The sequence below is a fragment of the Bombina bombina genome, chromosome 8 (assembly GCF_027579735.1).
Source record: "Bombina bombina isolate aBomBom1 chromosome 8, aBomBom1.pri, whole genome shotgun sequence".
Taxonomy (NCBI): Eukaryota; Metazoa; Chordata; class Amphibia; order Anura; family Bombinatoridae; genus Bombina; species Bombina bombina.
The window spans coordinates 49169691-49184990 of record NC_069506.1 but is presented as its reverse complement, the minus strand read 5'-3'; the positions used below and the strand labels follow the sequence as shown (position 1 = coordinate 49184990).

Below are 15300 nucleotides of genomic sequence, written 5' to 3'. Positions count from 1 at the left end.
CCAGTATGAGAGAGTGTGAGAGCGATAACACTAAATTTAACACACCAGCCCCCCATTCACACCTGAGACCCTGTAAAACTAACGAGTCACATGACACTGGGGAGGGAAAATGGCTAATTGGGCCCAATTTGGACATTTCCACTTAGGGGTGTACTCATTTTTGTTGCCAACGGTTTAGACATTAATGGCTGTGTGTTGAGATATTTTGAGGGGACGGCCAATTTACACTGTTATAAAGGCTGTACACTCACTACTTTACATTGTAACAAAGTGTAATTTCTTCAGTGTTGTCACATGAGAAGATAATAAAATATTTACAAAAATGTGAGGGGTGTACTCACTTTTGTTAGATACTGTATATCATATACAGTGTTCTCCAAAAACATTTTGCCAGCCGGGTGGGTATTATAAAGTAGCCGGGTGGGGGCAGTGTAATACTTTCTATTCTAATATGATATTTTCTGCTATCCAAAACACCCCCCCTGTGTGCCGGTATAATAGTGTTCACATCAGAACACTAGTAAAATTAAATCATACGATCGTCTATCACGTGATTTCAAGGCCGGGATCGGATCATGGGGGACTGCCTAAGTTGCAAGGTATGCCCCCCAGGCCGATCCTTGCCTACATCAAGGGCGTAGCTGCAGGACGCCTTTTACAGTGTGTGTATATGTTTGTGTGTGTGTGTGTATATGTGTGTATATGTGTGTATATGTGTGTATATATGTATATATATATGTATATATATATGTATATATATATATATGTATATATATATATATATATATATATATATATATATATATATATATATATATAGGTGTCCCTCGGTTTACAACGGTTCAATTTACACTGTTTCAGAATAACAACCTTTTTTCCCAGTCATGTGACTGCTATTGAAAAGCATTGAAGCAGTGCTTTTATTAAAATAGCCAGTAGGTGGAGCTGCCCACTTGTGTTGCAGCAAAGCCAAGCAAGCTGATATTAATCAGTTTAACCAGACCTGAGCTATCGAGCAGATTTCAAAGGATCAAGATCTTCCTGTCTATAAATCAGTCCAGATTGGAATGCATAGAAAGAACTGTTTTCAGAAAAATGCAAGTGAAGTCTGTGTTGTGTGATTATTTTATTATGTTTATAATGCTGCTTAGTAAATATTTTTGTTCATTTAACTTAGTTTAATTATATATTCTCTGTTGTGTGATTATTTTATTAGGTTTATAATGCTGTTTAGCATTTAAAGTCTTCATTTCAAAGCTTTAAAAATATTGTATTAGGTGTTACTTACGACAATTTTGAGAGGGGCCAGGAACCTAACTCACTTTCCATTGACTTACATTATAAACTGGGTTTCAATTTACAACGGTTTCGATTTACAACCATTCCTTCTGGAACCTAACCCCGGCGTAAACTGAGGGCTACCTGTATATATGTATATGTGTTAAGGGTAAAGTAAGCGGCTGTGGGTAAAGCCTGATGTACTTTAATTCCCCCAGCTACGCTATTTATTTTGCCTCCTCCTGGGGGTTTCAAGGAAGGCGCCCTGCCGATCCTCTGGCATCCACCCCAAGTGATCCTTGGGTAATGAGGTTTACAGGGGGGGCATTGCCCCCCTTGAACCCCTCCAGGCGGAGGCAAAAAAGATAGTGAAGATCGGAGAATTAGAGTGCATCGTATATATATGTTTAATGTGGTGACTCCGCACTGTATGTATGTATGTGATATATATATATATATATATGTGTGTGTATATATATATATATATATATATATATATATATATATATATATATATATATATATATATATATATATATATATATATATATGTGTGTGTATATATATATATATATATATATATATATATATATATATATATATATATATATGTGTGTGTGTGTATATATAATTTTAAATTTATAGATTGTTGTGTTGTTTTATGCTACTGTAGGCTAATAATTTAACAATATTTACTTTAATTAATTTATAATTTTATTACAATAGAAAATATTTTAATTTAAAAAGTTATTTTGTGTTTGTTCCCTATGTTTAGGTGAATACGGTGGATGCTGTCTGTGAAGCTCATTTTCTGCTGACAACACTGTTATTGGAGTATTACAGTACGGGTACTGGAGTATTATAATATCATGCCAAGCAGGATGGGGTCAAAAATGGATTTAACAAAAGACTTCATCAAAGTGAAAGCGCACTACAATGGGTAAGATTACAAAATAAATATCATGTTTTATACTCTAATGCTTTTTTATATCATGTGAAATTAGTACTTAAGAGAAGGTTGTTTGTTTTTTTTTTTTAATAATAGTTCTGAAATGTTATATTGATGTTATTGTTATGACTGCAAAATTCTGAAGTCTGATTATTTAATGTAAATTCCTTTCAGTGTAGTAAAACCTTCCTCTAGCCCCTAGCACATTCCTCCCTCATAGCTTCAAGCACTTTTTTTTATAATTCATTATTTAATTAATTTATTTTATTCTACACAGCCATAGCATTTCCCAGTGGAGTCTGGGGGTGTGGCTACACAGCCATAGCATTTCCCAGTGCAGTCTGGGGGTGTGGCTACACAGCCATAGCATTTCTGTTCAGATTTTACTATGTGAATCTGTGGTGTGATCAAAGTTCCCAAAACCTGACCGTCCTGCAAAATACCGGACAGTTTGAGACCCTCTAGTTCCTTATGGCTACCTCCATTCTTAACTCATTTGTGGTTGTCTGGGGGGGGGGAAAGCTGAGCTGTCCTGAGTAACCAGGAATAAATATTTTATTGGGTTACCATAGTGGCCATTTATCAATTAAAGTCTTTTTTCTTGAAATTGATGGACATTTATGTCACCTTGCTCTTTTGTCAGGGATGCAGTGTGGAAACATTACCTTTAGTTTACAGTCTGAGGTCTAATTAAAGGGACATAATTCCCATATGCCAAATCACTTGAGAGTGATGCTGTATAACTATAAAAACTGGACAAGAAAATACCATTGAACAGCTCTATGTTAAAAATGAAGATATTTTACCTTAAAAGTGATCCTTCAGAAACCCACCAAAAAGTCACCAATCAGATTCATCAGTGCTGATGTGACACTGCTTATTGCAATGTGATTGTAATCTCATGAGATTTCATGTTAAACGAGGAGCTAAAGAACATGATGCATGCTCCCTTGCAAGTCCTGGGACTAGCATCCTGATTGGCTGCTTAAAGTTCCTTTACAATGAGATGTGACCACTAAGGAAATTTTGAGGTAAAATATCTTTTTTTTTTTTACATTTTAGGTGATATTTTCTAGTAAGGTTTTTACAGCTGTTGTGCTTTAAAATGTGGGTATCATGTACCTTTTAAAAGGACAGTTAACACCTTTGAGATTTTTATATAAATGTTTAGTTATGCATAATGAAACTTTGCAATATATTTAAAATATTTTCATAATTTATTTTATCCCCTTTTCATGTAATTTAGCTTTGTAAATAGAGCCATTTCTAATACTCATCACTTGCAATGCACCCTTGCTGAGTTTTCAAGGTTATGTCTGCTATATATCTGTCCCTAATTATAACAGCTGCAAATAAATGCATTTTATACTAAATTTATGATAGTGGCTAGTCTGGTAGTTTGCTGACTAAGCCCGTTTGGCTCCTCCGAATAAGGCAAATGGTGAGTGCAGTTTAGCCGTTGATAAATAGTTGCTGAAAAAATGATGTTAAAGGGACAGTCAACACCATAATTGTTATTGTTTATAAAGAAAGATAATCCCTTTATTACCCATTCCCCAGTTTTGCATAACTAACACAGTTATATAAATACACTTTTTACCTCTGTAATTACCTTGTATCTAAGCCTCTGCAGACTGCCCCCTTATTTCAGTTCTTTTGACAGACATGCATTTTAGCCAATCAGTGCTGACGCCAAGGTAAATCCAGGTGCGTGAACTCAATATTATCTATATGGTACACATGAAATAACGCCCTCTAGTGTTGAAAAACTTTCACAATGCATTAAGATAAGAGGTGGCCTTCAAGGTCTAAGAAATTAGCATATGATCCTACCTAGGTTTAGCTTTCAACTAACAATACCAGGAGAACAAAGCAAAATTGATGATAAAAGTAAATTGGAAAGTTGTTTAAATTACATGCCCTATCTGAATCATGAAAGTTTATTTTTTGGACTTGACTGTCCCTTTAATTTGTTTTAAAAACATTAAGACTTGGCTGATATGTTATTCTATAGCAACACAACAGAAATGTCTTGTAATTACAAGGTGTTTACTGTCCCTTTTAAATGATTTAGTACCCTAGCTTGTATGTGCCTTGTATATTTCTTATAGCTAGAGACCCTATGCTAACTAACCAGGGAGCACTGATTTGTAACAGAATTAAAAGGACATTACACTGTAACAACTTGCCTTTGGAAGAACATAAAAATTAACCTTTCATAATTCAGATGGAGATACTTTTCAATTTGCTTCTATTATCAAATTTACTTTGTTCTGATATTGTTTTTTAGCTAGGTTCAGGAGCAGCAATGCACTACAGGGAGATAGCTGGTGATTGGTGGCTACACACATATGCCACTTGTCGTTGGCTCACAAAGATGTGTTTAGCTAGCTTCCAGTAGTGCATTGCTGTTCTGCAGCTAACTTTAACTATGTGTTTAACTCATTTGCAAGTGGGAAATAACAGACACTTCCCCCTCCCCCTTCCTCTGCATATGCAAAGACTCTTTACACAAACAGGAGCAAGCAGGAGTAGGTATATGTCAGTATTCTCCTAAAACTTTTGGCTTGGTTAGGAGTCTGAAAATCAGAACAATGTTATTTAAAAATAAGCAAAACTAAACATTTAAAAAAAACAAAGCTGTATGGGCTGTATAAATAGATCATCTACAAAACATTTATGCAAAGAAAAATCTAGTGTATGATGTCCCTTTAATTGTACATGTTGAAATGTACTAAAGTGTTGCAGTATTGGTTAAAGAAAGACTATGTAAACAAAAGGCAGCAGCAGAAATTAACCTCTCAGTGGGGTGTGGAAAAGAGATAAAGAGCGTTCCTGCAGCAAGTTTAAATACAATGAAATCTTTTTAGCTTCTTGCCAGAGTACACAGTCCCTTTTTCATATATATAAACATTTGAGGATTGCCAATCAGGTGATAGAAATACCGCTCCAAATTTGTTGGCCTAGGCCAAAATACGCCCCTATTTATAATATTATCTGTATGTATTTATAAATATGTTTATTATTATTATTTTTTAATTCATTGTTATACTGTATGTAGCAATATACATGTTGTAATAATTATACTCATAATATAGGAATAATGTGTTTTGTTATAAATGACAATCGATAATTGCATCCTCCTTTTTTATTTCTGGACGAATAAAAATTAATTTGCAATGAGCGATCTATGAGACCATATGCAACATAAACTAATCTTTATAGGGAAGCAACAGATTTATTGTAATAGGGTTGTAAATAATTATCCATGCGTAATTCCATCAGCAGTAAGGAACAATAAAATCAGTATGCAGTCATCAGGAAAATATTATTTTGAGGACATGAAATCATAACCGTATTTATACATCATCCAGCAGGTAACTCGGAACAGAATAAATCCAAACAGTATTTTGTAATACTTGTATATACTGTATGTTTGTAACTTATGAATAATTTGCAGAAATGTATTGTTACTTGGATACACTTAGACATATGTGTCTTTGTGAGACTGCAGATTGCAAATCACAGTTTGGGAATTGGAAATATAGGCCAGGCATAGGACTTACTCCCCTGGACCCAGAGACACCCATGTTTAATATTCTGTTTCTGTAGAAAAGGAAGATATTTAACTCAAAAAAATTCCTAAGTAGCCACATCCTGCTGCAGGGGACTTTAAACATCCAATCGGGATGCTTGCCCCAGGGCTTAAGAGGGAGCATGCATCTGTTATGTGCAGGCACAGTCACTTTATTTCTCCCTCATTTTAAAAACCCAGACATGACTCTTTCTAGTATCCACCTGTGTGACCCCGCCCCAGTTGACTCGAGCCTGCTCACAAAATAGCGGTGGGTCCTTTTTAACCTCCTGAGCCTTGCAGAACCAATCATAAATGTGGGGAGGTGTGCACGAGTGATTTGCTTCTTGAGCATTGTAGGTAATCTCAACAGTATAATGAAACTACCCACTAATGAGTAGATTATAGGGGGCGCCAAACAATATTATTACAAATAATGCAATAAAAACATTCAAAGAAGGATAAAAACAACTAAAATAAATAATATGTTTAATAATATAAGAGTCCAATAGTAGAAGATTCCATGCTCAGACTGGTCTACTTTCAGTTGTATAGCCAGCCAGGTATTCTAGAAGACATAAGGAAAAAAGGGGCACCACATAGTTAATCTTGTAAATTTTAAATATGTGACATTCAGAGAAGAAAAGGACTTTATGATGGCACCAAAAACAATGGTGCAATAAGCGCAGGCTGGTTCATAGTCTCCAGCTTCCTGGCACGCCGGTAATCTGCTCCCTGTATGTAGTGTACTGTAACAGGCTGTTTCCTCCGGCAAACGTCCAGCTGATAATAAAGCAGAGGGTTCTAAAACAGAGATACTGAAACCATGCTTACAAAATACATATCAGACCAGCACTGCACAAAGAAATACTGGAGCTATCAACTCTGCAAAAGAATGTTTTATTGCAACGCGTTTCTCAGTCAGCTGACTGTTTCATCAGTAACTGCTCCAGCCTCCATGATATATGTTACATTCTTAAAAATGCACTGTGTTGGACATCTGTAATTATGAAAGAGAGAAATTGAATAGTTTTCCAAAATGACAGTCCGAGAAATACTGCTGTAAATACTACTAAGTTCACACTAGGGGGCCGATTTACTATGGCCAGAATGGGGCCAACTTGTCCTGTTTCCGTGCGAGCCTTTAGGCTCGCCGGAAACAGCAGTTAAGAAGTAGCGGTCTTAAGACTGCTGCTCCTTAACTGGTCTGCCTGCTCTGAGTGGTGGACGGCAATCAACCCGATCAAATACGATCGTGTTGATTGAAACCCCCTGCTAGCAGCCAATTGTTCGCAAATCTACAGGGGCGGCATTGCACAAGCAGTTCACAAGAACTGCTTGTGCAACATGGTCTGCATTTATCGATGTCTGTCGGACATAATCCGCTAAGCGGATCATGTCGGACAGACCGATGTTAAATCGGCCCCTAAGACTACAACAACTAATCGGAAAGATTGATCATAAAAATAGTTAGCAACTAATCTCATCATTGATTAGGTGGTCTGCGATTAGTTTGTCAATTGCACGGCACCAGCTGCTTAACTCTGATGAACTCCTGCACATGGTATTGTGCAAAATTTTTTTATATTTAAAGGGGTAGTAAAGTAAGTATTCAACTTTCATGATTCAGATAGAGCGTGCAATTTTAAACAACTTTTATTTCTATTATAAAATTTGCTTCTCTTATTATCCTTTGAAGAGTAAAATCACTACTGGGAGCTAGCTGAACACATGGGGTAAGCCAATGACAAAGCATATATGTGCAGTCACCAAGCTTTTCAACAAAGGATACCCAAAGAACAAATTAAAATTGATAATAAAAGTAAATATGAAATATTTTATAAATTACATGCTCTATACTTAGCAGTAAAGTTTAATTTTAAATTTAACTTTACTCTTTCTTTTAATATTATTACTTCTGCTGAAACAATGGAGATTTTGTTTACATTTTTAATTGTTATTTTTAAGTATTGTTTACAGACAGAGATAAGAAAAGGAAGCATTTGAGTTATAAGGAAGTCTGATATCACTACAAGCTTGATGAACATTGGAATGTGAAATTTTTATGTTGGGTTAGCACACATGAGAATATGCGATCGGGTTTTGCGCACGAGTTGGGTGTTACTTTTTTTCAACTTTTTTTGCTCTATTGACATCTACGGGGGAATACGTGAACGCGCACGCAATAATCTAAGTTCGGCTTTTTGCTCTTGTCAGGTTAGTGCGCTATTGAAAACAGTTTACTTTCAACTAGTAATACGAGCGTAATCCGATGAGCACAAAAACCTTACTTTCTCCAACATAGGTGTGTCCGGTCCACGGCGTCATCCTTACTTGTGGGATATTCTCTTCCCCAACAGGAAATGGCAAAGAGCCCAGCAAAGCTGGTCACATGATCCCTCCTAGGCTCCGCCTACCCCAGTCATTCTCTTTGCCGTTGTACAGGCAACATCTCCACGGAGATGGCTTAGAGTTTTTTAGTGTTTAACTGTAGTTTTTATTATTCAATCAAGAGTTTGTTATTTTAAAATAGTGCTGGTATGTACTATTTACTCAGAAACAGAAAAGAGATGAAGATTTCTGTTTGTATGAGGAAAATGATTTTAGCAACCGTTACTAAAATCCATGGCTGTTCCACACAGGACTGTTGAGAGCAATTAACTTCAGTTGGGGGAACAGTGAGCAGTCTCTTACTGCTTGAGGTATGACACATTCTAACAAGACGATGTAATGCTGGAAGCTGTCATTTTCCCTATGGGATCCGGTAAGCCATGTTTATTAAGATAGTAAATAAGGGCTTCACAAGGGCTTATTAAGACTGTAGACTTTTTCTGGGCTAAATCGATTCATTATTAACACATATTTAGCCTTGAGGAATCATTTAATCTGGGTACTTTGATAAGATTATATCGGCAGGCACTGTTTTAGACACCTTATTCTTTAGGGGCTTTCCCAAATCATAGGCAGAGCCTCATTTTCGCGCCGGTGTTGCGCACTTGTTTTTGAGAGGCATGACATGCAGTCGCATGTGTGAGGAGCTCTGATACTTAGAAAAGACTTTCTGAAGGCGTCATTTGGTATCGTATTCCCCTTTGGGCTTGGTTGGGTCTCAGCAAAGCAGATACCAGGGACTGTAAAGGGGTTAAAGTTAAAAACGGCTCCGGTTCCGTTATTTTAAGGGTTAAAGCTTCCAAATTTGGTGTGCAATACTTTTAAGGCTTTAAGACACTGTGGTGAAATTTTGGTGAATTTTGAACAATTCCTTCATATTTTTTCGCAATTGCAGTAATAAAGTGTGTTCAGTTTAAAATTTAAAGTGACAGTAACGGTTTTATTTTAAAACGTTTTTTGTACTTTGTTATCAAGTTTATGCCTGTTTAACATGTCTGAACTACCAGATAGACTGTGTTCTGAATGTGGGGAAGCCAGAGTTCCTTCTCATTTAAATAAATGTGATTTATGTGACAATGACAATGATGCCCAAGATGATTCCTTAAGTGAGGGGAGTAAGCATGGTACTGCATCATTCCCTCCTTCGTCTACACGAGTCTTGCCCACTCAGGAGGCCCCTAGTACATCTAGCGCGCCAATACTCCTTACTATGCAACAATTAACGGCTGTAATGGATAATTCTGTCAAAAACATTTTAGCCAAAATGAACACTTATCAGCGTAAGCGCGACTGCTCTGTTTTAGATACTGAAGAGCATGACGACGCTGATAATAATGGTTCTGAAGGGCCCCTAAACCAGTCTGATGGGGCCAGGGAGGTTTTGTCTGAGGGAGAAATTACTGATTCAGGGAACATTTCTCAACAAGCTGAACCTGATGTGATTACGTTTAAATTTAAGTTGGAACATCTCCGCATTCTGCTTAAGGAGGTATTATCCACTCTGGATGATTGTGACAAGTTGGTCATCCCAGAGAAACTTTGTAAAATGGACAAGTTCCTAGAGGTCCCGGGGCTCCCAGAAGCTTTTCCTATACCCAAGCGGGTGGCGGACATTGTAAATAAAGAATGGGAAAGGCCCGGTATTCCTTTCGTCCCTCCCCCCATATTTAAAAAATTGTTTCCTATGGTCGACCCCAGAAAGGAATTATGGCAGACAGTCCCCAAGGTCGAGGGAGCGGTTTCCACCTTAAACAAACGCACCACTATACCCATAGAAGATAGTTGTGCTTTCAAAGATCCTATGGATAAAAAATTAGAAGGTTTACTTAAAAAGATGTTTGTTCAGCAGGGTTACCTTCTACAACCAATTTCATGCATTGTCCCTGTCGCTACAGCCGCGTGTTTCTGGTTCGATGAGCTGGTAAAGGCGGTCGATAGTGATTCTCCTCCTTATGAGGAGATTATGGACAGAATCAATGCTCTCAAATTGGCTAATTCTTTCACCTTAGACGCCACTTTGCAATTGGCTAGGTTAGCGGCTAAGAATTCTGGGTTTGCTATTGTGGCGCGCAGAGCGCTTTGGTTGAAATCTTGGTCAGCTGATGCGTCTTCCAAGAACAAGCTACTTAACATTCCTTTCAAGGGGAAAACGCTGTTTGGCCCTGACTTGAAAGAGATTATCTCTGATATCACTGGGGGTAAGGGCCACGCCCTTCCTCAGGATCGGCCTTTCAAGGCCAAAAATAAACCTAATTTTCGTCCCTTTCGTAGAAACGGACCAGCCCAAAGTGCTACGTCCTCTAAGCAAGAGGGTAATACTTCTCAAGCCAAGCCAGCTTGGAGACCAATGCAAGGCTGGAACAAGGGAAAGCAGGCCAAGAAACCTGCCACTGCTACCAAGACAGCATGAAATGTTGGCCCCCGATCCGGGACCGGATCTGGTGGGGGGCAGACTCTCTCTCTTCGCTCAGGCTTGGGCAAGAGATGTTCTGGATCCTTGGGCGCTAGAAATAGTCTCCCAAGGTTATTTTCTGGAGTTCAAGGGGCTTCCCCCAAGGGGGAGGTTCCACAGGTCTCAGTTGTCTTCAGACCACATAAAAAGACAGGCATTCTTACATTGTGTAGAAGACCTGTTAAAAATGGGAGTGATTCATCCTGTTCCATTAGGAGAACAAGGGATGGGGTTCTACTCCAATCTGTTCATAGTTCCCAAAAAAGAGGGAACGTTCAGACCAATCTTAGATCTCAAGATCTTAAACAAGTTTCTCAAGGTTCCATCGTTCAAGATGGAAACCATTCGAACAATTCTTCCTTCCATCCAGGAAGGTCAATTCATGACCACGGTGGATTTAAAGGATGCGTATCTACATATTCCTATCCACAAGGAACATCATCGGTTCCTAAGGTTCGCATTCCTGGACAAGCATTACCAGTTCGTGGCGCTTCCTTTCGGATTAGCCACTGCTCCAAGGATTTTCACAAAGGTACTAGGGTCCCTTCTAGCTGTGCTAAGACCAAGGGGCATTGCCGTAGTACCTTACTTGGACGACATTCTGATTCAAGCGTCGTCCCTTCCTCAAGCAAAGGCTCACACGGACATTGTCCTGGCCTTTCTCAGATCTCACGGATGGAAAGTGAACGTGGAAAAGAGTTCTCTATCTCCGTCAACAAGGGTTCCCTTCTTGGGAACAATAATAGACTCCTTAGAAATGAGGATTTTTCTGACAGAAGCCAGAAAAACAAAACTTCTAGACTCTTGTCGGATACTTCATTCCGTTCCTCTTCCTTCCATAGCGCAGTGCATGGAAGTGATAGGTTTGATGGTAGCGGCAATGGACATAGTTCCTTTTGCGCGCATTCATCTAAGACCATTACAACTGTGCATGCTCAATCAGTGGAATGGGGACTATACAGACTTGTCTCCGAAGATACAAGTAAATCAGAGGACCAGAGACTCACTCCGTTGGTGGCTGTCCCTGGACAACCTGTCACAAGGGATGACCTTCCGCAGACCAGAGTGGGTCATTGTCACGACCGACGCCAGTCTGATGGGCTGGGGCGCGGTCTGGGGATCCCTGAAAGCTCAGGGTCTTTGGTCTCGGGAAGAATCTCTTCTACCGATAAATATTCTGGGAGGGCCAAGTTCATACGGTTTCAATCAGACAACATGACAACTGTTGCGTACATCAACCATCAGGGGGGAACAAGGAGTTCCCTAGCGATGGAAGAAGTGACCAAAATCATTCTATGGGCGGAGTCTCACTCCTGCCACCTGTCTGCTATCCACATCCCAGGAGTGGAAAATTGGGAAGCGGATTTTCTGAGTCGTCAGACATTGCATCCGGGGGAGTGGGAACTCCATCCGGAAATCTTTGCCCAAGTCACTCAACTGTGGGGCATTCCAGACATGGATCTGATGGCCTCTCGTCAGAACTTCAAAGTTCCTTGCTACGGGTCCAGATCCAGGGATCCCAAGGCGGCTCTAGTGGATGCACTAGTAGCACCTTGGACCTTCAAACTAGCTTATGTGTTCCCGCCGTTTCCTCTCATCCCCAGGCTGGTAGCCAGGATCAATCAGGAGAGGGCGTCGGTGATCTTGATAGCTCCTGCGTGGCCACGCAGGACTTGGTATGCAGATCTGGTGAATATGTCATCGGCTCCACCATGGAAGCTACCTTTGAGACGAGACCTTCTTGTTCAGGGTCCGTTCGAACATCCGAATCTGGTCTCACTCCAGCTGACTGCTTGGAGATTGAACGCTTGATCTTATCGAAGCGAGGGTTCTCAGATTCTGTTATCGATACTCTTGTTCAGGCCAGAAAGCCTGCAACTAGAAAGATTTACCACAAAATTTGGAAAAAATATATCTGTTGGTGTGAATCTAAAGGATTCCCTTGGGACAAGGTTAAGATTCCTAAGATTCTATCCTTCCTTCAAGAAGGATTGGAAAAAGGATTATCTGCCAGTTCCCTGAAGGGACAGATTTCTGCCTTGTCTCTGTTTCTTCACAAAAAGCTGGCAGCTGTGCCAGATGTTCAAGCCTTTGTTCAGGCTCTGGTCAGAATCAAGCCTGTTTACAAACCTTTGACTCCTCCTTGGAGTCTCAACTTAGTTCTTTCGGTTCTTCAGGGGGTTCCGTTTGAACCCTTACATTCCGTTGATATTAAGTTATTATCTTGGAAAGTTTTGTTTTTGGTTGCAATTTCTTCTGCTCGAAGAGTTTCAGAATTATCTGCTCTGCAGTGTTCTCCTCCTTATCTGGTGTTCCATGCAGATAAGGTGGTTTTACGTACTAAACCTGGTTTTCTTCCAAAAGTTGTTTCTAACAAAAACATTAACCAGGAGATTATCGTACCTTCTCTGTGTCCGAAACCAGTTTCGAAGAAGGAACGTTTGTTGCACAATTTGGATGTTGTTCGCGCTCTAAAATTCTATTTAGATGCTACAAAGGATTTTAGACAAACATCTTCCTTGTTTGTTGTTTATTCCGGTAAAAGGAGAGGTCAAAAAGCAACTTCTACCTCTCTCTCTTTTTGGATTAAAAGCATCATCAGATTGGCTTACGAGACTGCCGGACGGCAGCCTCCCGAAAGAATCACAGCTCATTCCACTAGGGCTGTGGCTTCCACATGGGCCTTCAAGAACGAGGCTTCTGTTGATCAGATATGTAGGGCAGCGACTTGGTCTTCACTGCACACTTTTACCAAATTTTATAAGTTTGATACTTTTGCTTCTTCTGAGGCTATTTTTGGGAGAAAGGTTTTGCAAGCCGTGGTGCCTTCCATTTAGGTGACCTGATTTGCTCCCTCCCTTCATCCGTGTCCTAAAGCTTTGGTATTGGTTCCCACAAGTAAGGATGACGCCGTGGACCGGACACACCTATTTTGGATAAAACAGAATTTATGTTTACCTGATAAATTACTTTCTCCAACGGTGTGTCCGGTCCACGGCCCGCCCTGGTTTTTAATCAGGTCTGATATTTTATTTTCTTTAACTACAGTCACCACGGTATCATATGGTTTCTCCTATGCAAATATTCCTCCTTAACGTCGGTCGAATGACTGGGGTAGGCGGAGCCTAGGAGGGATCATGTGACCAGCTTTGCTGGGCTCTTTGCCATTTCCTGTTGGGGAAGAGAATATCCCACAAGTAAGGATGACGCCGTGGACCGGACACACCGTTGGAGAAAGTAATTTATCAGGTAAACATAAATTCTGTTTCTAGTGCAGTTAACGCTCGAGCGGGAGCACTAAATAGCGCTCCACTTGAATTCTGGCCCAAAATGGGGAAACCAATTTTACAGTACACTGTCCCTTTAAGTTTTATCTGAAATTTTGCTACAGAACAGGGTGTTGTGATGAAAGTTCCATACCTGATTAAAAGTTGCTTGAAAACAAAGATCAAATACATTTAAATATAGTTTATTCATGTGTTGAGAGAAAAAACAAAACATTTTGTAATACAGTTTTTGAATACAAATGTTTTAGAACAGTATAATCACTTGTGTCTGTTCCGAAGGTCTACTTTATTCTCATGTTCTGTTGAAACAAGAAGCCGTTTCAAAAATATAATTAATTTCTCTTCAATTGAAGACAGATGAAATATTTTCTTCTCTGCTATCTAAAACTATAGTTGAAACGCTTTCAAATTAAATTCTTTTATCTTGCTTGAATGTAATATTAAACACTTCTGGCTTAATTTTCAAAAGGTATTCTTCACGTTTTGTATGTTTCAACAGGTTTATTAATTAATTTTGGCTTATTGGAATCCTGATGTACCTAGAAAGTGCATATCACTGTACTGTAAAATCAGCAGTGGATGATATTTCATATAAACACAGGCGTATTGCAACTGAGTTTTTATCCATTTTAGTACAATTACTAACGAGAGTTTCATTTAAAGGGACAGTCTACACCAGAATATGTATAGTTTTAAAAGATAGATAATACTTTTATTACCCATTCCCTAGTTTTGCATAACCAACACTGTTATATTAACCCCTTAATGACCACAGCACTTTTCCATTTTCTGTCCGTTTGGGACCATGGCTATTTTTACATTTTTGCGGTGTTTGTGTTTAGCTGTAATTTTCCTCTTGCTCATTTACTGTACCCACACATATTATATACCGTTTTTCTCGCCATTAAATGGACTTTCCAAAGATACCATTATTTTCATCATATCTTATAATTTATTATAAAAAAAATTATAAAATATGAGAAAAAAATGGAAAAAAACACACTTTTTCTAACTTTGACCCCCAAAATCTGTTGCACATCTACAACCACTAAAAAACACCCATGCTAAATATTTTCTAAATTTTTTCCTGATTTTAGAAATACCCAAGGTTTACACGTTCTTTGCTTTTTTTGCAAGTTATAAAGCCATAAATACAAGTAGCACTTTGCTATTTCCAAACCATTTTATTCAAGATTAGCGCTAGTTACATTGGGACACTGATATCTTTCAGGAATCCCTGAATATCCCTTGACATGTATATATTTTTTTTTAGAAGACATCCCAAAGTATTGATCTAGGCCAATTTTGGTATATTTCATGCCACCATTTCACCGCCAAATGCGATCAAATACAAAAAATTGTTCACTTT

At 38.8% G+C, this 15300-nt stretch overlaps 1 protein-coding gene across 1 annotated transcript in view; it reads left to right on the top strand.

Annotated features, from left to right (window-relative positions):
* The window catches only part of PRKCZ (protein kinase C zeta), a 508310-nt gene that overhangs the window by 17166 nt on the left and 475844 nt on the right, over window positions 1-15300 (top strand). The window contains exon 2 of the mRNA XM_053690355.1: window positions 2054-2218. Within this exon, the coding sequence (XP_053546330.1) occupies window positions 2148-2218 (71 nt within the window). The 5' untranslated portion in view covers window positions 2054-2147. The remainder of the gene's footprint in view (window positions 1-2053; window positions 2219-15300) is intronic.